The sequence below is a fragment of the Pungitius pungitius genome, chromosome 18, assembly GCF_949316345.1.
Source record: "Pungitius pungitius chromosome 18, fPunPun2.1, whole genome shotgun sequence".
NCBI lineage: Eukaryota > Metazoa > Chordata > Actinopteri > Perciformes > Gasterosteidae > Pungitius > Pungitius pungitius.
Genome location: NC_084917.1, coordinates 10949309 through 10971701, shown reverse-complemented (window position 1 = coordinate 10971701; position 22393 = coordinate 10949309). Strand labels below are relative to the sequence as shown.

At 41.6% G+C, this 22393-nt stretch overlaps 1 protein-coding gene across 1 annotated transcript in view; it reads right to left on the bottom strand.

Annotated features, from left to right (window-relative positions):
• cntfr (ciliary neurotrophic factor receptor) overlaps positions 1–22393 on the bottom strand; it is a 169926-nt gene that overhangs the window by 25064 nt on the left and 122469 nt on the right. The window contains exons 5-6 of the mRNA XM_062558887.1: positions 819–936; positions 111–277 (exon numbers count right to left, since the gene is read on the bottom strand). Of these exons, the coding sequence (XP_062414871.1) occupies positions 111–277; positions 819–936 (285 nt within the window). The remainder of the gene's footprint in view (positions 1–110; positions 278–818; positions 937–22393) is intronic.

Below are 22393 nucleotides of genomic sequence, written 5' to 3'. Positions count from 1 at the left end.
GGAAACTAAAACAATCCATTTACAGCAAAGTAAAAATGAGTGATTCACCATGAACATTCATCACGTAGAACACCACAACATGAAATCAATTAATATGGGATCGATCTTACCTATACTGGACTCTTCAAAAGAGAAAGTGTTAGAGGCTTTTCCCAAAGCGTTGACTGCTGTCACATTCACTGTGTAGGGGAAGCTGGAGAAGACCTCGGGGAAACGTACACGGCAGCGATTCTTGTGGTCTGGATCTTTCTGCACATCCAGTGAACGCTGGTTATGTCTGAAGAGGAGAGGAAAGTGAAAATTTAGGAACAGATTGAGAAAAAAAATGTAATGATTTACATAATATTTGTGAAGTCGCTAACATTTTGTTAATAAAACAAACAAACCCACTTCATTATCTCCTGCGTTTTCTTTTGACTGATGTGGATTGTGTTTGCTCTGTCATTTTTGTTATTTTAATTTTACAATATAGTTAAATGGTTAAAATGAGTAATCTGCAGTGAGGTAAAAAAAAGGAGTATAAGCATTTTGAGGGTTAAAGGTTTGAAATGATATATGAAATGGTCACCTCAGGCAGAGATGAAAATCATTTCTCAAATACACCAAATTGCTATTTTATCTGTGACCCCCCCGGGGGACTTCGCAGCGCCTCACCCCCTCACCCCCTCTTTTTCAGGTTAGCGCAATTTCTGCGTATGTCAAAATGATTGCCAAACTAAAAAGATAATACATACTCAGTAGTTACACTTAAAGTCATGTTGCCTGATGTGAGATAAGTCTTGTTCAGCATGTAACTCCAAATGTTGCGATGCACTTACTGCACATCCACTTCGAAGGTGGTGGGGATGTACGTGGGATGCACTTGGTGCCAGCTGCAGTAGAAGCCTTTCGGGTAGGTGTTGGATCGACAGGTGACTGTGGGCTCCCGAGGGATGACTACAGAAAGAAAAAGAACAAGATGTAGGGCAATGAAGTTAACTGGCATAATACGTACGTTAAATAATAAAGGACTATACAGAGTGGGAGAAGGAGGCTTTAAGACCAACAGAGACACACTAAAGAGACAAATCAGAGCAACATAGCTCATATTAATCTAATACAAAGCAGTTGTATTTAATTACACATTCTCTCATTTAATTATTCATTCTTGATTAAGTATGCAAAACCTCACCGTTACTCACATAAAATTAATTTGCGTCTGTGGTTGTGTTTATGAGATATGCTTTTGATTTGTTTAGCTGTTATTGCTTGTGTGTGAGTTATATATTATTTATCTATTGTCTAAAAGTGTTAAAACCTGATATCTTGTATTCTATTCTATAGAGACAATTCATAGAATAAATATCTTATCTGCTTGTCCTAGTTCAGTGTAAATATTGTGACTGCACGCAATTATTTTTTTTTAATTGTCTGAATTTTAATAAATGTATTATTCAGACAACATAAGTTATATTTTTCCCTATATTGTCTGACTGTTGGATGTACAAAAAAGTGTTTAGTGAAATGTATGTTACCCGGGAAAAATGTCTCGAAACAATTCAATCAAATTAAAATTATTTAGGAAAACAATTAAAGCAGAAGGCAATAGAGAGGACATCTTGAGGTATTTGGTAGAAAGAGGAATCAAAAAGGCTTTGAAGGGAAGATGGTGTGTGTGCAAAGGAAGGATATTGGAGTGGTAGAGCAAAAGAAGAATAAAAGAGGATGACCAGAAGTGATGCCAACTCCAGCCTCCTCCACGATTAGGGTCTTTTCTTCATGGCCAGTCAACCACACACCCGTCTGCTACTCCCTCTTTTTCTCCCCACAGCTTCTTACACACTTCAACCCTCGGTATCTCATACAGTGAGTGTACAGTGTGGCATCCCAAAAACATGTCATGTTTTATCTATAAATTATTTTCTACCTCTGTATTTTTGTCTTTTATTTATTCTTGGACGTAATTTGTAAACAATTGGATAGCAGACAATAAGCATTAAATACTTCGGATAACAGAAGTTGACTTCAGCTTCATTCTCTCCTCAATGATAATCAGTAATGCACATTCAATGAGTTGAATGAGTGGGACGGCTCCTCCTGTCTTTAAGAGTTGCTAACCCATTCAGTGCAGACATGGGAAAAACTGCATGAGCTGTAAAGTTGAGCAGGATGTCTCTTCCTTGTGGGAAAAAGAATAGCTCCCAATGTTTTTGTAGACAAGCAGTTCTAGGGTGTGTCCACCCCCCCACACCCCCAAAAGCCACGGCTTTTACAGAAAATCTACGAAAGAAGACCATAACAAACTTAAGGTAAATTGACGTTTTCAAATAACTTTTTCAGTCATCTTAGTTCTTCAGCTGGTTTCAGTATATTACAAGATGATGATGATGATTCAAATATATTTGACCCCGCAATGTGGCTTATGGTATGTTTGGAATCATTCGTCTTCGTCTCATAGCCTGACCTAGATAGAGATGGGATGACATTTAACAGGTAAAGTCAAGTGTCTTGACTAAATTATAGGCTCTAAATAATAAGACTAAAACGGTTGAGATAAAGGCTAAGACCTGAACATACCAGAAGAACTGTCTCCTATACTTATACCATATATTTGGATATTCCCTCAGTGTGTGACATACACGTCCAGGCATTTATGTAGTAATAATCACTATAATAAGCTAGCACCCGTTTTTCAATGTGGGATAAAATTTTCAATGTGGAGAAAAACAGCACTTGTAGCAAGTCAATCCCTCAGGAGGGAGTGAGTTACAAAAAGCAGATGGGACATTTCACTTCAACATATCTAAGTGGTGCCTGCAATGTGTTTTCTTTGTGTGTCTCTGGAAAAATACCCAAGGCCCAATTTATCCAACACATCTCAAGTGTTCCTCTGATCACTGATGGGTGTATAGGTACATTTACCTTCAGTTTCTTTATCTCTGTCAGTAAACTGTTGGATGCCCTCTCTTGGATAAAACTCTTGTTCTTGATCAAAAACATGAACAAAGTGGTTTGTGGCTAAATAAAACAATAAAACCTTTTCCACATGTGGTAGCAGATTCCTGTTTATCGTAACATCCTTACATATAGTATTTGGCCACGCACACACATAAATAACACCTACAAGCAAAATGTGGGCTTGATTGGCTTTCATAGGGTCATTTCAGAGTCACACAAAATAAAATACTTTCAAGCGGTCACCACGGCAACTAATTGGCCTGTCAATAACGCCAACGAGGAAGTGCCAGAGACGACATCCAATCACACGATTAATCACAGAGACTAATTGGGGCCATCTCAATCAATTGGCTCCTCATTTGAAAGCTTCAGTCAAAGTCAAACACACACACACACACACACACACACACACACACACACACACACACACTAAGACACACACTAACACACAAACGACTTTGTGAGCTGCAGGTATTCCTATTGGCTTTTTAGAATTCACCATGATCAATAAAACCAGCTTATTTCAAATCCGTGGAAGTTCAATGATAAAGTTTATGTTTTAGATGGAAAGGGGAGGCAAGTTGAAGGAATACAGGCACGAGGAGGATGAGCGTTGATGTGTGTTCACGCCAGTGGTTTTTGGAGTGGTTTGTTTGCACTCTGGAGTGCTTTCTCTTTTAATTTAGTTCATAATGCCACGTGTGAGGGGCTTGGATCGAGGCCGTGCTGAGACGCCTCGAAGAGTAGTTCACTGGCAGAAAAACGTTGGGCACCTCCAAGTGGCCCTGAAGTGTGTGCAATGTACAAAATGCCAGAAATAAAAGATGAGGAAAATAACAACAGGAAAGTAAAAAGGAGGCGAGAGAACAGGGAGAAAAGAAGAGAAGCAAAGATTAAGGTAAATACATGACAACAATGGAAAGGAGATGAGACAAGACTGCTTTCTTTCATCAGACATTAGTAATGTAAACTTGAATATTTGTCAGACGAACAACACCTTAATGTGCACACGGCACTCAGTTGCCTCAATAACATTAAACATCAAAAGATGTATTTGGATCTAATGAAAACCAGGTTGAAACGGAATGGAGAACACAGGACGAGATGTGATGTGGCTGTACACAAAACAGAACAAACACTGTAAGAGAATTAAGGGACATAAAACAATAATTCTAATTTAAATGTCATTGTGCATGTTCTTTATTGGTGAACAGACAGGACACGGGTCATGAATAAATGTTATTTGAATTAGTGCACTTTCATCATGTGGTTTGAATTGCTAAACACTGGATGTGTTTCATGAGGCTCTCGAGGCTCTCAAAGCCTCATGAAACACACACCTGCATGTGTGCACATGTGTGCATGCCCAAGTGCTCTACAGGCTACTTTTAAATGATAATAGGTCACAGACACAACTTAGAGCAGACTGTGGCTCATGAATACTGAGACCGAGCGGAGCAGAAAAGAGACCTCCAGAGATCTCTATGGGCCCCGGTTTGGTACATGGCTTTGAAGGAGACCTCTTTCTAATCTATTTGTATTTCACGTGTTACGATGTCCTTTGAGCATGCATCTGATGACAGATGAGCCTCTTGTGGTAAAGGGGTTGTACCTCCGTAGTTACGGAGAAGCCTGCGGATGTCCGGTCCACAACCCACTCTTCCGTGCGTTGCCGATTATTTGCAGTCCAATTAGCATCTTGAGATTTGAAGCTGGAGTCTGCGCTGAGAGACGTGTAAAACAAACTGCACTTTTCACTTAATAAAGGGATATTGCAGTTTGTTCTGTCCCTCACACTCCCTCATATAAGATACACTTTCTCCTCTGCTGCCTAGCTATTCAAAACCTGTCAAACAACATTTTGGCAAAAGACAGCGGCGCACAGAAACACATTGAACACGCACACTCATCATGAGACATCCAGTGGGCCTGGTTGCCAGGCTGCAGAGGCTGTGGCAATTGCAATTTGTTTTTGTTAGTAGCCTCCCTGTTGCTTTCTGTGTGTTTGTCCGTATGCATCAATATGTGTGTGTGTGTGTGTGTGTGATTGCTCTTGCTATGACAACAAGAACAGATTTCTTCTCATTTCTGCATTAATTCCCTTTTTTTCATAAAAAATGTTCAGCTTATGACGTTCAAACATTTTGGAACGACAAAAACGGGACATTACAAACTGTCCCGGGTCCGTGTGATGGACTATTTGTGATCTCTTTCTGTTTTCACTTCCGCGATGAGGAGTCTTTTTGACAAACCACCGTCTTTGCTGAACACGGTTAAGTTTCCGAATACGAGAAGCAAGGGACAGCCACTGGCTAACAAATCCATTTATCAATGATTCCATCTGTCTATTCATCATGCACATCTCATTTGGTTTAAAAAGCCTTACATTTATATTCTAAATTCTTCAGGGAAGATGTGGGTCCTCTTGGATTGTGTGCCACTCTGAATGGCATAACTCGGTTAGGCAGATGGCTCTGCTTGACTTCGCCTGCCATTGCCTGGCTCACTGCCTTTTGAATTATCTTAGTCATGTGTCATGGGACAAAAAGAAGAATGTAAATAAATCTTTAGGACAAAGTTAAAGAGAGACGGAGACAGAGATGCTGTGGTGCCTTTGTGTCCAGACCAGCTGTCGTGGCTAACTGTAATGTAATTGTGTTCGGAAAAAATATTTTGACTCTGAAGCCAACCGAAAGCATGAACTCGCATGTGTGTGTGTGTGTGACTCAATAAGATGAAGGGGCGTACTAATGCGAATATGCAATATTATGTATAACAAATTGAAAGCGCACACATTTGTCTGTATGTGGAGTGCCAATTATAAGACATTTATTTAAAGAGTTTCTTAAATCTATTACCATAAACCTTTTTTTTCCTTTGCAGAAGCTCCACTTCGAATGTACATCACTTTATATCCATTTGCGTAAATCCAAGAGGGCATATTGTAAATCTATCAAATATTTTGCATATCTAGATTTGTCTCAAAGGCTTGATAAAGTATTTGCGAGATGATGGGACCTTTATTGCAATGCTCTTTAATCATACAGAACTTGCATGATCGCTGAGATTGTGACTAGGGGCAAAAATTCAAACACATGGACATCATGTCTCCTTAATCTTTTTACTACTTTGCACCGTTTTCTATTTTTCTTCTGCACAACCATCCAGTCTATCTCAACCCGTCCAGAGCTGCTCTTCAACATAAGGGAGTGAAAACGGCAGCAAGTACACACGCGAGCACGCACATCTACACACAGTACAGAAAACAATGATGCCCCGGCATCCCAGGAATGTCTCTGGGGCAATTGGAAACAGCCGTGTGGGAGAGATGAATGAATGAAAGGAGAATGAATACCTTTTTAGAGCATCAGGAGATGATAAGTGAAATAGAGAGAAACCAAGGCAAAGATAAAAAAAAGAAGGAAAGAAAAGAACAAAAACAGAGGATAGTTTAAATACATAAGGAATCTGTAAAAACACCATAACCAATGGAAATGATGGCAAGATCGAACAGAATTCAGATTTAAAATGTAAGGATCCACAAGGAAGGCAGCAGAAAGGTATGAAGGGAAGCGATTGTTGAGAGGTTTGGCCTCCACAGCTCTGGAGGTCAGACACAGGAAGACGACCATTATACCTGGACCCTTAGATAGCACCCCCCCCCCCCCCCGGTCTCTCACTCTCCCTCATACACACTTAGCCACCTGACATCACAAATCTTTCTCAAGCTCGGGAACGACATCTCATGTTTCACAGGAAATAGGAAATAAAACAAGATTCCCGAGCGGCTTCGCACCTCAAGACACAATCTCACCTCAAGCACTCGATTCAACTGCTTCCTTCCTCACCCAAAACATCTGAAGGAAAAGATGAATCCTCATCCATCCTCTCATTACTTGGAATTCGCTTGTGCATAAATCTTTTTGGAGTCTTTCGATGATAAAACAACTATGGAATTTTTCATTGCCAAAGTTTTGTTTGTGATCATTGCATACTTGGGCATTGTTTAATATTGCTTTAGCTGCAGTCCAAACGGCATTGTGGGAATATGAATTGAATTGCTTTTTGAGAGACAGCTATTATCTCAAATTCTTTCACTGCCCAGTGCTCCCTTCCCACTTGTCTCTCTTTCATTTCCCCCTTCTCAATCTCTGCCATTTTCAATTAATTTCATTCATTTTCTGCCTCTTTCTCTTTATCTATCCTGTTCAATATTCATGGAAATGGCTGCTTCACATTCTAATACACCTGGAGAGGGGCACTTTATTTAATAAGGAAAGACATCCATCAGCCACAAATAAAGAAAATGAAGGAGTTTACTGTATTGTCTCGTTTTATATGGGTAGTTGCATCCGATTTGCTGCTGAACCTTCCCCATACCTCTACACAAACTAGTAGCATTGAATCCAGAAGCTCATCAGAGGCGGGTGATGCATTCCTTTCTTCTTACTTCATTCTTACCATATTTCATTGTGATTTGTCTTGACAGCGCCGTAAAGATTGCACCAGGAAAGTTGAGGAACAGCACAGTGTCACTCATGACTGATTCATTCTTCTTCAAAGTAATCTCCTTTGTGAAACAGCGAATTGAATATTTAATGCCGGGGCCCCACATGCCTCAATATCTTTTTAGTCCGCGAGCTCAGGCAGTAGCCAACCCAAGGACAAACAAAAGCAAATAAAAAATCCTCAGAGGAGTTTTACATTTCTGATAAATAACTGATGGTCACCACAGGGATGAAATGATTTTGAACTCCCTCAGAGGCGGACCTGGCTAAGGCCAAAGTGCCTTTGTCAGAGGCACTGCAGCAGGTCAAACAGGGAATGGAGTCCAGCACCGTGTTACATTGTGAGTAATACAGGGTGACACTCAAAACCTGAGGCATCAATAGTAATTATCTTACACTTTCCAAGAGGAGGATTGGAGGTCAGAGCAATTATTTCCCTATGCTCCCCGCTTGCCGCATTCGACAATCACTTGCTGTGTCAGGGGCTGGTTGAATCCTCAACGCTTTCTTTGTCACCTGGTATTGTACGTAACGGTGCAATGCGTGACATTTGAAAAGAATTTGAGTTTAAAACATTCAAAAAATGCACTGACAGTATAAACAGAACGTGAGGAGGTCACAGTCAAAGCCCTCAATGTATTGTGTTGCAGAGATATCTATTGACATGAGAGAACCAAACAGTCAGGCCCAGCCCCTTCTCTCTTGTCATACTACTTGTTTTTTGAGAGGAAATAGTGAATCACTGCTGAGCTGCAGCGAAGGCCCTTCAATAATAAAACCATTGACTGTGAGCGGTTTCCATATATTGGATTAAACCGAAAAAGTGTTAGAAGTGAGAAAACTAGCCTAACCCATGCGCCCTCGTCCCCGCAGACAGGGTAGTGCTTCACAGCAGCTCCAGAAGATGGTGCATTGTGTTAGCCGTGAAAACCACAGCACAGGAAGTGGAAGCGTGCAGCTACCGTACAACTTGCAGTCAGCGGAAAACACAAAGATGGCCAACGTGAGCTTCGTTTAGAATAGTTGCCTTTTTTTAAAGTTGTTTTTTTTCAATCTTTTATTGCTTATGGTTGTTTAGATGTAGTGGGAGAGGCAATCCTTCCCCTTATTTCTTTGGACCATGTTGTTGGCGTAACAAATATCACCTTTAACAGTGTTGACCCAAAACTACTTTTCTGCCACCTCAGTAACCACTTCAGTGGTAGGTGAAGGACTAAGGAGTAGGGCTTTTGAGGTTGAGATGATACTAGCACACTATTAAAACTACAAATTGCCATTTTATCACAGAAAATCCCGTCAGTACTACTAGCATTTTACCAAGATCGAAAATGTGAGTGCGTTGAAGCTGTCGAGTTGAGACTTCTCTAGTCTCACGAAGAGGTAAATCTCTGTGTCATCTCGGTAATAACAGCCTCAGGCTCTGTCCCTGTCCCGACAATTGCTTCTCAGGTGCGGTGTCTGGGTGGGGGCGGGTGGCGGGGGGTTGGTAATGAGTGACAGGCTGGCATTGACCAATCAGAGCTGTCAGTTTGCCACGTGCACAACCAGCTAACCGCCATCACTCACACGCAGAGAGAGATGAGACAGGCAGGTACCACCCGAATCCCCGAATCCTAAAACAAAACAGCTGGCTCATATTGACAGCCAGAAGGGAAGACAAACAGAGGCGATGACAAAGAGAGAGACAGTGAGAGAAATAAGAAGTGTCTGGCCTGTTGAGCTTCAGGCCATCATTGTTAATTCAGCCAGCTGCTTTGTGGAGAAGCACCCTGCGCTGTCTTCTTACGTACAGCGTGCTCCCTTCATGGACTTATGAAAGGCGTCAGTCTGCAGTCTGAGTCTGAAACCTTCGGATACACATATCCACCCATAGAAAGAGGGCAAACGGGCACCCGAACACACACAAAGATAATGTGACTGCCTGACATAAACTACACAACAAACACAACTAACAGGGAGACGGCCTTTCTGCAGTTCTGTACACCTTGGGGCTATTCTACTAGTTATTTTGGAAGCTCTGTAATGTTATTTTAATGGAATGTTTGCATGAGACGTAAAGCTACATCAGGTCCTCCACACACCAGCTGTGCCCTCGCCAAACTATCCCAGGCCCCCAGCCAGTCATGCTGGAGGATCTCAACAGAGTTGAACTGCCTGCAAAATGTAAATTAGCTCAGCAGCACTCACAAGAAATGGCACTAATACTGATACTGTAGTTGTTGCATCACTCTGTTTGGGAAATGTCTGCATGCTTTGAGATTTTAAGATTGAGGACAAGCTCAATTTAGATTTGGCATCAGGGCTCAATCGGACAATGAACCTGGTCCACAGGGGGATTTCAAATAGTATTGAGACTTTTAAAACGAGAATGAGGAGGGACTTTCAACCTGGACTCCGTCACAGTTTTTGCCTCCTCAAAGGTTGTTGAGTTATTTTGTAGCGACCCTCGTGACAGATTAATGCAAATTATTAGTTTGTGTACTTGTACTAAGTGCTGCTTAAATAATCCATAGCTTTTTTTTCCCTGGTGGCGGCATTAGATGATGTAACGTTCAGAGGTTATGGTAAGATCCTGCTGTCTAATGCTGCCTATATAACAACATCAGCTGATGGTCACTGTGCATATGTGATTTACTGCTTGTCAACACAGTAAGCTTCGCTGCAAGGAAATTAAAGAGTTAACAACCAAAGGTGAATCTAATTCCAAAGCAGATATGGCATCTTAAAATTAAATTCCCCAATCCATGAGAGAAAATGTCCATTCATTTTCACTCCTGAAGGCAAGAACGGCCAAGAAGCAGGTCTAAATTAAAGAAAAAAAGCAAGAAGCGCTTCTACATGGTTAAATAGAGGCGCAAACACTGATCCTATTCCCTCAGCCGCATTTTGGCCCCGGCACAGCCATCACAGGATGAACTTATCACACCTATTCTCTTTCCTCTGAGTCCTGTTTGGATTAAAAAACAAAGAGAACCAAATAGACAAAACGGATCCAGCGTTTTTTTTGCCCCACTTTTATTCCTCTCGGACTTAGCCGACTACCTCTTGAAGTTAATTTAGTGATGAAACACAATTGAGGAGAGATCTGAATAAACACTTTTTTAAATTCCCTAAACACACTTGTTCTATCTTTACAGTATAGTTTTCTCAAGTCCCCATGTGACAGGTTTGCAGTTCAAGCAATCAATGCTATTCCATTGCCAGATCGTAATAAATAAATAGGAGCAACTAAACATGAACATAATTTATGTTGTGTAGTTCTTTTCAGCTCTTTTGTGACTCCTGAGATTTATCACAAAGAACCACTGCAGTAGGTAGAAGTTGTAGCTGCTCTTTCTGTCGGTCTGCCTTTATTTATGATAAAAGTAGATGAACTCTTTGGCACATTTACTGTGTACGTGTAGATGCTGTAGAGAGAAACTGGATGTCGGATGGCAGCTCCTAGTTTCAAGTCAAAGACTTTGCCACTAAAGTAAGTTAAAAAGTGAAGTAAGTTAAAATATTAATGTATGGAATCCACTAGAAATCTTTCATGGTGTTATCTATTACTTGATTTGTCTTTTTGTATATATTATTCCAGTAATAGAAACTACTTTTCATCAGTAAATTCTATCCGATTAATTTCTATCCTCTGAGCCAAATCTACTCTATGTGGGAATAAAAACATTAAGAGCGAAGTAGTCAGACGGTGGGGGAGGGGAAGTGAGGGTTGAGGGGGGGGTCAGAGATTAAAAGCAAGGAACAAAGCTAAAAAGAGAAAGTGAGTGGGCAAAAGAGAAAAAAAGAGGATAAATGGCATTCATTGTTCCTTCCTCTTGCTGTCAGTTCTCAGTAATGCTAATCATTAGGCTAATCTGACAGGATGGCGCGCACACACACACACACACACACACACCATGTCCCCGAGCCCTCCCTCGTGTTGCATTCCTGTGCCCGGTGTCAATGAGAGGGAACCGCCACATTACATGGGTGTTTGTTCTCTTTGAATGCTCTCCTGCAATGCTATTAGGGATGCTGTGTGTGTGTGTGTGTGTGTGTGTGTGTGCGTATTCGCAGCAGTAGTATTTTTTTGTAAATGGGAGACTAAAACCGATTACAATTTAATACAAATTTAGGATGAAATAAAATGACAAAAACAAAAAGCTAATCTGAACAGGTTTACTGAGGTCGTGTACTTCTGTCACAGCAGCTGCATTTACTGATGAAAAGCAGACAAGAAAAAAAGGTTTTGCTTCACTCGTGGCTTGGCATTAATGAAAGACCCATGGATTTATAGCTTACATTTAAGAGATTACCAGTCATACTTGTTATACTGATTCTGTGTGGCATGCTTTTTTTCTACTTGGTTACATCGCTGGCATGTAAATATAATGGAATTTACTTTTTTTTATCCAAAATATATTGGATTATGATCAATGCTTTTTTTTTGCTTTTTCTGTATTGATATACATTTGAGGTAAATGCAATCTCTACCTTATGATTGCATTAACAGAACACAATACGTATTGACATACAGAAACCGCTCTAACAATCTAGCTTTGTTAAATGTCAGCTGCGTCCCTCAAAAGCTGAGCCAAAAACTTCTTAAAAGTCCCCACAGAACTCAATGATTCACACTTTCGCTGAAAGTTCAGGAGGCCACACAATCTTAGGCTTAAGTGGGATGCAGTGCCGTTAAATGAGTGTGTGCGTGTGTGCGAGTCCCGAGGGAAAAGATGAATCTTGGTTTAGAATAGGTAACAGTGGAATGTAATTGAGCTGAAAATTGAAAAGCGGAGCCGTGGCAAAGCCAAGCTGCTGTGCGCGTACCCACGAGTGTGTGTTGTGCAAGTGCACTTTGGAGTGTGTGTCTGCGTCTGTTCTTGTGAATACGATTTTGTGTGTGTGTGTGTGTGTGGGTATGTGTACCTGTGTTTGTTTGTGTTTTAAAATCCAGAGTGGGGTGCCAGTGTAATCCTCGCACAGTCGGACCCCCAAGGATAACAGAATTCACTGCTGTGTGGGTGAGCCACACAGGCCTGCATACCACAGTGGACACACAAATAAGCACACATTCCCGCCAACTACCTGAGAGTGTGAACAAGAGTGGGGAAGAGCGTGCTGAGTCCCGCTCCCCCTCTCCCAAGAAACACTCGCTTGGAAAATTGGAAAGAGCTTTGCAGTCTCTGGCCATCACACACGAGGCTTCCTTTTAATAAGTAGGTGATATATACTGTTACTTTTTCAGCATATGTTTATTTCTTACCACTTGTCCAAGAAAAACTCCTACTCTCCGTGAATAAATATGTGTTACAACCGAGCAAAATACAAGCCGGGATTACCAGGAGGCGGATGTAAACAGGAGAAGCCCATTTCCTGCTTAAAGTATCAGCTGTGTCACGACAACCACCTTCACCTGTGCCAAAGAGAAAAAGTGCTCAGGAGTTTGTTGTGTAACAGGTTAACTGAATATATATATATATATAAGCTTCTTTATGATCAAAAGGAAAAGCCCAGATGTTCAGATAATCTGATCCTAAAAGATGCAGGTTCTTGTAACTCTTCCATGGGGGTACGAAGTAGGCGTGATCCTTGTAGCTCGCTATCTGCACCAGTGTCTTCGACAACAAGGAGTAGCTGCAGCCAGACATTTTCCGGCCCAGCACTTCTCAAGTTACTCACTTTTGTAAAGAGCAATTGAAGTAGACTTACGGAGTAGGAGCCATCGTTTTCCCCTTTTGTGTAATTTGATGCACACGTTAGAAGAACGAAGATGCTTGGATGAGTTGAATGTTAACACTGCTGAACAAAAAATACCTTCTCAAATGTGACAAATGGCAGCACACTTCCCTGCAGCATGTCCAAAACCCACAGGAGAGACTGTCCTTAAGACGAAAGTCACAAGTGGTTGTCCCTGCACCTTTCACTGCAGGACCAGAACCCTCGTTACTTCTGCATTCTCCTTTTGATCAACATGATCAGATTCCATGAGTGTGTTTGACAACGATGGCAGGTGGGCAGCTCCCTGACTCCTTCAACCCTCAACCTTTTATCAGCGATTAGCTATTCCCTCCACTTTGCAAGTGTCTTGATGTGTGCTTTTAGGTGTATAACTTCATACTCGTCTGTGTGTGTGTGTGTGTGTGTGGTCTACAGAGTATTTGACTGCCTGATAGGCGAGACCCACAGTGACAGTGACAGCTTCATCCATCTGCATGTCCATCTGACGGACAGGCCTCTGTGGAGAGGTTAAACTCCCCTTTAACCTCTCTGTCTGTCATCTATTTCCTCCCTATATCTGCAATCGTCCTCTCCCCATTTTGGTTCTTTTCTCCCTGCTCTCTCCCTTCTGCCTTTTCTATCGTTTGTCATTTCCCATAATGACTTTGATCTTCTTCTTTGGCTGATTTCTCCCCCACTTTTGCCCTATTATTCCTCACGCTGAAATAAGTTGAAGTGAAGGTTGAGGAAAACACAGTTTCGTGTCGCTCACGATGGCATCGGTGGCATACTGGTTCATTCATTCAGCGGCTTGACAACCATGGGAACTTTGCTATATTCCATATGTATTCATCCGCAGGAGCAATCAAACACATGACAGCATGGGTATGTAAGAACGTGCATACCAGCGCGGCGTAGGAAGAAAGACCGCTGTCACTCAGCTCCCCAGAGGATCAACATAGTTCCCAAACCAGTAACAGGGAAGTGCTCCCTAGCAACAGGAGCCGCAAAAAGGAAGCAAAAAGGGAAACTGACCCCAAGATCTTTCCTACCGACAGACAGTTATGGGAACGTGATGCATTCGTACCAGTTGCATCATTGCCAATAATAAAAGATAATGCCTTTGAGGTGAGCTGACACATGGCTATCTGGTCTCATTATAACTTAACAGAGACGTGAGCTAACTAATGAATCACAAATACTTGGTACGCCATCAACTCCAACTTCAACCTACAGAACTTGGATTAGTGCCAAATCACAACAAATTGCCACCACATTGGTTCTGTGTTGGTGAAACTATTTAAAAATGATATAAGGAGACAAGACAGGCTGTTTGAGTTCTCTTACACCTCTACGTAAGACACACCCTTATCTGAGAGTTAGTTGTCTCAAAGAACAATTTTATGTGATTTAGTTTCGCTGAATATATTCCTGTCCAATTCACATCTGTATTAATCCGTTTTCCATTTTTTTCTACAGTTGTTGTTATATCATATTTATTATATATATATATACTGTATATATATATATATATCTGCAGACATGTGTCACAATAAAACAGTCATTTTAGAGAAACACAAGAAAATAGAGACATTAAGCTGCACACTGTATTGCCCTATAATAGACTAGACTAGCTAATAATGGAATAAGCCTGTATTTGAGTGTATTGTGTTAGTTTGTAAACACCCCAGCTCCGTCTGTCATTGTTCATCATGCACCACTCATGGTAACTTGGAAGAAACACAAATCTGGCAAGCAAGTTATGGTCCACCTCTAAAGGGTGCTTTATTATTCCAAAATATATTAATTGATATTAATTTTAATCCATCCAACACACATATTAAACTATAGTTTACTGAGTTAAAGATGAGCTACAGCCCTGCTTTCATTTGTCTCTCCATGTAGTTTCCCCAAAACGGAAAGAAAAAACATCCCATTCTGACAGAACATCTGGTCTCATGCAACTCAACTGATTTTTTTATTGAGATATTTTTTTCTCCAGTTTTTCCCTTTCTGACTTTTTCTCACCAATTCTAAGCATCTCTCCCCCAATCTCTGTCTCACACTCAGGCAGTCTCACATTCCAGGCAAGCTTGGCTTCATTGTCCCGAATGACATCACACAAACAAGGCTGTGACAGGCAGGACAGGAGGAATGTGGGGCGAGAGAGGGATATAAACCATGAAGAAAGAGAGAGAGAGAGAGTCTGTGAGGGAATCAGGAAATGTGAAAGAAAAAGGGAGAAAAAAAGAGAGCGGGAGAAAGAATTCCATTGATTCAGGAGGGCATGAATGGACTTCATAGAGAAGTCCCCAACCAACACACACACACACACACACACACACCTCCCACCACTACAACCCTGCTACACTTTCACTCCCTCCCTCTTCTCTCTCATCCCTGAGTCTCTCCGCTCCTTGTCTGTTTGCACTCCTTTCGGTAATCTCCTTTGGATGAATTGGACAACAGCATCTCCTCCACAAACCCAGCCGGAGAAGGTTTTCACACATGCAGCGGTGAGCATGAGTCCCGCTGTGTCCCTACGGGTCTGACAAAAGCGAGTTGATGAAAAATACACCTGCGTCAAAGTATGCACTGAAGAACGAGGAAAACCTTCACCGTAGCATGCAAGCAATACTGAAATATCAATGACAAACTCGCTGAATTAGCGATTAGTAGTCGGAATGAAGCGCATTAAAGAGCCATGACCACACCACACTGATCTCCACAGCGTGGGAGTATTTCACTCTCAGCTCTCGACCCAGCCGTTTGGATGCCTCTGCCCGGCTCCAGCCGTCCGTGAGCGGCGGCTCCGTGTGAAGCTCAAAGGAGTGTGGAGTGCGAGCGTGTTTGACATCAGGCTCACATATCACCCGTTTTGCAGGAATTAAATCTAAATGTTCCTGTCAAACAGTTGCTATTTTGATCCCCAACTGTTCAGTGGTGCCTGTTGCCGTTTCACTCACAAAGTGCTGCACAGTATTTATAGTTTTCTACAATGTTCTCGAAAGTGATGCTGAGCAGCTGAGGCTTTTTGAGAGATGCTGCGTGAACACATTAGAGTGAATCACAGCAACCTAAAAAATCCTCCATACACAGAAAGTGAAAGTTTCCAAAGGTTAAATCCACTTATTTATATAGTGCCTGGAGCAAAAACAACTTATTTAGAAAGCACTGCATGTTATTAAATGGGAAGAGAACATAAAATTGTGCCATACAATCATACATAAAATATAAAACAAATGCAGCCAATAAAATGAAATGATATAAGCAAATCTTGAAACGGTATTTGCTTATTGAATGCAGGCCTGCTCCCTCCTAACTTCATCATCATGAGGAATCATTTGGAAACAGCTGCCGTAGTCACGGAGGACAGCTGCATGACACGGTGGCCTTTCGCGGCGGCTTCATGGCGAGGAAGAGGAAAGTGGGATAGACGCAGGATGTGGGGACTTCTGCAATGGATAACGTTGTATGAAACAAACTTCTGACCACAAAATCACACAAGACAGATTGCTTTCCTTGGGGTATCACAGCACAGCCACATCAAGGCGAAGGCTGACATTCTGACCAGGAGAAATGGAGAGGGAGAATAACCGTAAAGAAAGACAGTTGGAGGGATGAAACTGGAGACTTGAGGGGCGTCAGAAAGTTGGAGTTAAACAAAGTGAACGACAAAAAGAAAGGTGTTGCGCACTAATCATCAGGCGAACCCGTGGAGACAAATTACTTTGCCGTCGGATCAATAAGTCATTATCAAGACAAAAAACACACGTTGCAAACACAAAGACGTACACAAACATGGATTCAGGGCAGTCGCGCAGAATGATCTACACACAGACAGTTTGGGGGATATCGAGTGCTTGGATGAACTTTTCCAAACCTCTTTGCTGATGCAGTGCAATCATTTCACCCCGTTAAAAACAGCAGAGCAGCTTTGGCCAAACTAATTATGAAGTTTTCTGTCAAATGCGAGCGAGGGGGAGAGTGGTAAATAAGGCTCTGTGTGTGTGTGTGTGTGTGTATAACCACAGATGAGGTTGACATACACCAAACCTGTAGTGAACACGGCATCTGCGGATGAAATTAAAAACCAATACGGTCGCTGAAATCCAGATTCAGCAGGAATAATCTAAACCAGATCCCCTTTATTTTCCAATCAATAGCACTTCCAGTCCATTAAAACCTCACTAAAGGCTCAGGTCGGGTGACAGAAAACCCCCCAGCAGAGCACCAGCTTAGAGCCGGCGTATGGACAACTATACAATAACAATAATTACATAGGAAACAAGAAAGACAATACCAATCAGTCTATTAGTAATAACAATGAATAACATCCGTTACCACGGCATACTTGCTAGATGTTTCCATTGAATCAATATTAGCAATACTTTGTCAAGGTTTGCAGGCTCTGGAGTATATAAGGAGGTTCATGTGAGAATGCATGTGTGGTTTTGGATGGAAAAATGTTCTGTATTAGTGCTGCGAAAAGAAGAACACAAATCGCCATGCAGCTCTTCACAAGATAAAAGCCTGAGCTCTGCACATTGAAGAGGGATGTTTCTGTTTCACTTAAAAAAAAAAGAAAGAGGCATGTGATGGACTGCTGGAATTTGCAAAGAGATAACAAATTGAGAACCCAATCTCTCTCACACACACATGCCCAAAACCCTGAGCTAGCTAGTCATTAGCGTGTGACTGATGGTGTGCCGTGTTTGAGCAGACTCTGGTCGGCTTCAGGGCCGTGATGCAATAACAGCAACAAGAACCGATCACCTAGACATTCACTGCAAGCCTCTTTTCTCCTCTGCCCGCCTCTTTCTTCTCCCTCACACACACACACACACACAAAATGCAATAGCCACGTGTTATTTCGGACTCACTTCATGCATATCTTTTTGTTAATTGCTTTGCTGCTCCCTCTTCATCCGCCTCACATCCCGTGTTTGCCGTGCTTTGTAAACCGCTCGAACCCACTCGCACTCTTGCTTTCATCCCCTCTCGCATTCTGCTTTCCTCTCATTTTCCCGTATATTATTTCTTGCCCTTTCCCTTTGTGCTTCATTCCCATGTCGCCCACATTCTCTTATTGTCCCTTTTCTTTCTTGTCTCCTTTGCAACAGCTGCTGTATTTAGGAATTTTGATTAATTCCATCCAGCCAAAACACACAACTTAATGCGCAGATGGATGGAAGTCGGGGAAGACAGAAGCGAGAGTACAGGAAGGAGCAGAGGACGGATGGGACTCCGGCTGGACAAAGACCATGTCTCTTTGTTTGAGTTTATGGTTTGAAATATTAAATATTTGGTTTACAATAACGCTAAGTGGCCGGGGCCTGAGTTATGGTGCCGCGGCGGCTTCTCTATTTGTTTTGCTTGTTTATGGTTCTGAAATATTAATATTTTGTTGAAGACTAATAAGGCTAAGTGGTCTGGGGGAATGAATTATGGTCGGTGCATCAGCTGCTTTTTGAAGCTTTGAGCACATTTATGCACATGCTTGCAAGCTCACATCCCACTAGAGGTCATGTTTGGGATGGGCTGTCTTTGTGTTTTTGCATGTGTCGTACTCCCAATCAAGTTCAAGTCATCCGATCTTATATAATGCAGTATGAACTGTTATCTAGACACAGCAGAATGGATACAGCTACAATGGAGAACGCGTTTTATTTGAAAAATAAATATTTGTAGATACTTACACTGAAGAGATGATTATGAGGAGTTTACAACTTTACTTCCCTCCTGCTGGGATCATTTAGAGAACAGCTTCCATAACGACAGACTGATATTATACCCCCAGTTTTACAACATGCAAACAAAAACCGCCTTGGAGAAGAAAGTGCTAAAATAAAAACTCCAGGGAGGCCGATATTAAATGATCATTAAATTGCTCATCTGCCTTGATATTTCCCCCAAAAATTAAGGAGCATCTTTGTTTCCCACAAAACACCAGACAAACAAGCCTATTTTCTTAACAATAGTTACTGATGATGACAAATTGACTTGTATTCATATAGGGCCTTTCTACAATCACACTCACAGCCATACACTGAAGGTGTGATTCAGCTCTAAAGGTGTGTGAGCACCAATCTGGGAGTTTGTTATTTGTTAGATATCGGATTGGCTGCAATTGTTACAGACATTCTTAAAAGAAAACATGCCTTTTTGAACCAAAGGTGCGGACGTTCCTTCAAATATTGTTGATATTATTTCATCTGTTTCTATTCTCAACAGGGAGAACATTGTCATTGAAAGCAAAAACGGGGCGTAAGCAATCAATTTTCTGTGTGTAGTGAAGAGCCTGCATGTAGTCATATTGTAGTCATATTACATTACTATATCACTTTTTAATCAAAAAAATATTTGTATCACCTGATATTTTGGCATTTTCTATGTCAAGAAATTTGCATTAGGGTTTATTTTTATTTCATATGTGTGGTTTCTGTGCAGACATGCAGGCGGCATGCATTGGTTTTTATATGTATGCATGTTTGCATGGTGGAGGTCTCAGAGGGGATTATGGCTGGGTAGAATAATGGCTCGGAGATAATTAATGGGATTAACAGATTAGAGAGTAGATTACACCACGGTCGTCTCCATCGCTGCTCTGTTATAGACAGAGAGATGAAAACATACACATAGAAATGGTTGAGCTTGAATACATTAAATAACTGAAAAGAAAAAAAATATTTCTGCCTTAATATGTCTTTCAGCATTCCGATTTTAACTTTTGAAACACAGTCCTCAAAAAAATTGATGATCTCATGATAACAACATCCAACAGCATCATATAATAAAGAAAAATGCACTTTAAATAGAGATGGACACAGAATTCACTAACTCCAACTCTTTACCTTCCAGCACGTACCGATGGTTTCACATCTGACTGAAGATCACCGTATGGAGGTGGACATGAGGTTGCATTTCTGTGCTGCACCTGGATTTAAAAACACCCTGCACTTGTACCAACCGTACCACATGCACTAAACCCTCGGTGCAAACTGCACACGTCTGGGAGAAAAATAAAGTGTCTTTCTGACCAGATGATAAGACCAAGGTTCCCAGCAGTATCACATTGGTCTACTCAGTCCTGAAATCCATTGGAGTCCCCTCCCTTGCTGGCTTGCTTTTTTTTATAACTGCACATATAATGTTCTGGCAATACAACAGGATGTGAACTTGTGCGTGTTTGAGTCACGCTAACCCTTCATTAGATTTTCTTGCGTGCGTGTCCGTGGGAGTGTTGCTGAAGCACCGCGTTTTGATTTTTGGAAACAACAATACAAACAGCTTCCCAAAGTCTGCACTAGATTTGGGACATATTGAGGTTTATGGTTTCAGTAGAACACACACGTCTCACATCGAGGCACGTACAGTGCGCTCCGTCGTGTACCCACACGGCGCAGACTGGACGAGGCCATGGGCGGACGCAGCCGAGGCCAGAGGTCTAACCGGTTGCTTGTCATAACAACGAAAAAACCTACTGTCTGCCATCGCGCAGGATACATGTGGTGAGGATATCTCCTCAGTCTAAACAAGTGACTGTCTGGGGTTGAGGAAAAATAAATTAAAAAAATCATTATAATGTTAGAAATGTAGCCTTTGGTGGTTCTATAGAAAAAAACACATTAGTGGCTTCAAATGTATTTTTACAACATTTGCACTCTGGTGAGTTAAAATGTTCCACCTTCATTTTCTCTATTTTGATACAGAATAAATGTGAAAAATGTAATATTGGATTAATGGTGGCGTCCTCGGTTACGACAATTAAATGTTTCATCCACTTTATGGCAAAGGCTGCTTCGCAACAGCGTTCGTACACAGGAGCCAACTAGAAAGGAGTGCATTAGGCGCTTTGAAAAAGCATTCATTACGACATTAGTCATAATGTACTTGTTCCTCATCATAAACACATTAGTGTTCTCCAGGCAGGTTGAGAGCTTGCCTGTGTCTGCTCTCCATTACACTGAAACTATTGTTCTCACGTCCGCTGCAGGCAGAATATATTCTGGATGTTTTATGTCCGTAGAGTACGTCTGCAAGGCTATAATCTGACAGTGAAGAAGAGTTTAAAAAAGAAAGAAAGAAATGGGAGAGTGGAGGGGAAATTCAAGGGGAAGACTGAGGGGGCAGCAGATTTATAAGCATAGGTATGGAAGCAATGATCTACATATTTCAATACCTGCATCATTTAAATTCATGTTTAAATGAAAATAAAATAGTCCACATTTCATCTAGTTCCCCACTTTCCTCCAGCTCCTTTCCACTTTGCTTTGTGTGTTACACAGTGACTTATTGACTGGGGCCACCTGTAGACCTTTGGAACATCATGACTTGGATACAATACACATTTGCATTACATAAACAATAAGGTACGAGAGGCAGTCCTGTATCGTTCATAATGTACTGTTCAAGGGTGTCGTTTGAAAATGCACAAAATGCTTGTAGCCCCCAAACGTTATGTATCGCATTTCGGTAGCCTAGAGAAAAAAAGTCGCTGTATGTATGTGTGGCTGTAGCTATGCAAAATTCCTCCACTCATCAAAAGCAAATCAAAGTTTAAACAAAACGTGTTCGGTAACTGTCAAGCGCAAAATCACCCGTTATTTTGAGTACACACTTATACCGAACGCTCAGGTCAATACTGGACCGTTATAAAATGCCCTTTGCGTTGGCATTTCATCCTCTGCTTCCTGCTTTGCTTTGCGAACTTGAACCCATTTTTGGCACGTTATTTTAAATAGGATTCACTTCCAGATTTGTTTTTATTTAATGTCAATACAGTAAGTCCTAAGTCGGAAGATAAGACAGAGAAAATGTGTGTTGAGGTGTGTGTCCCTTAGTGTGATTCCGAGTATCAAAGGGCAGGCTGGATGCGGATTGAATGTGACACGACCAACCGCTGCGCCCTGTGGCAGACAAATACCACGACGTCACATGAGAAGACGACGTTTTGTCCCTCGTCACAAACCCATACACGTGAACGACACACACAGGTACACACACTGCGGTACGACCCCACAGCAACAGTGTGAAAGCTGCTGTTGATTGTGCGGTTCCTTTGAAGGGCAATTGCATCTGGCCGATGGAAACGTGTGTGTGTCGGTGTGCGAGTGCGTGAGGGTGTAGAAGATTGGGTGTTTTTTCAACACCAGGGGGTCAGTCACCTGTGGTGCTGGGGAATTCTTAATCATAATATGTCTGTGTAATTGTAGAACTCATCATGCATGTGTGTGTTCATTTCATCC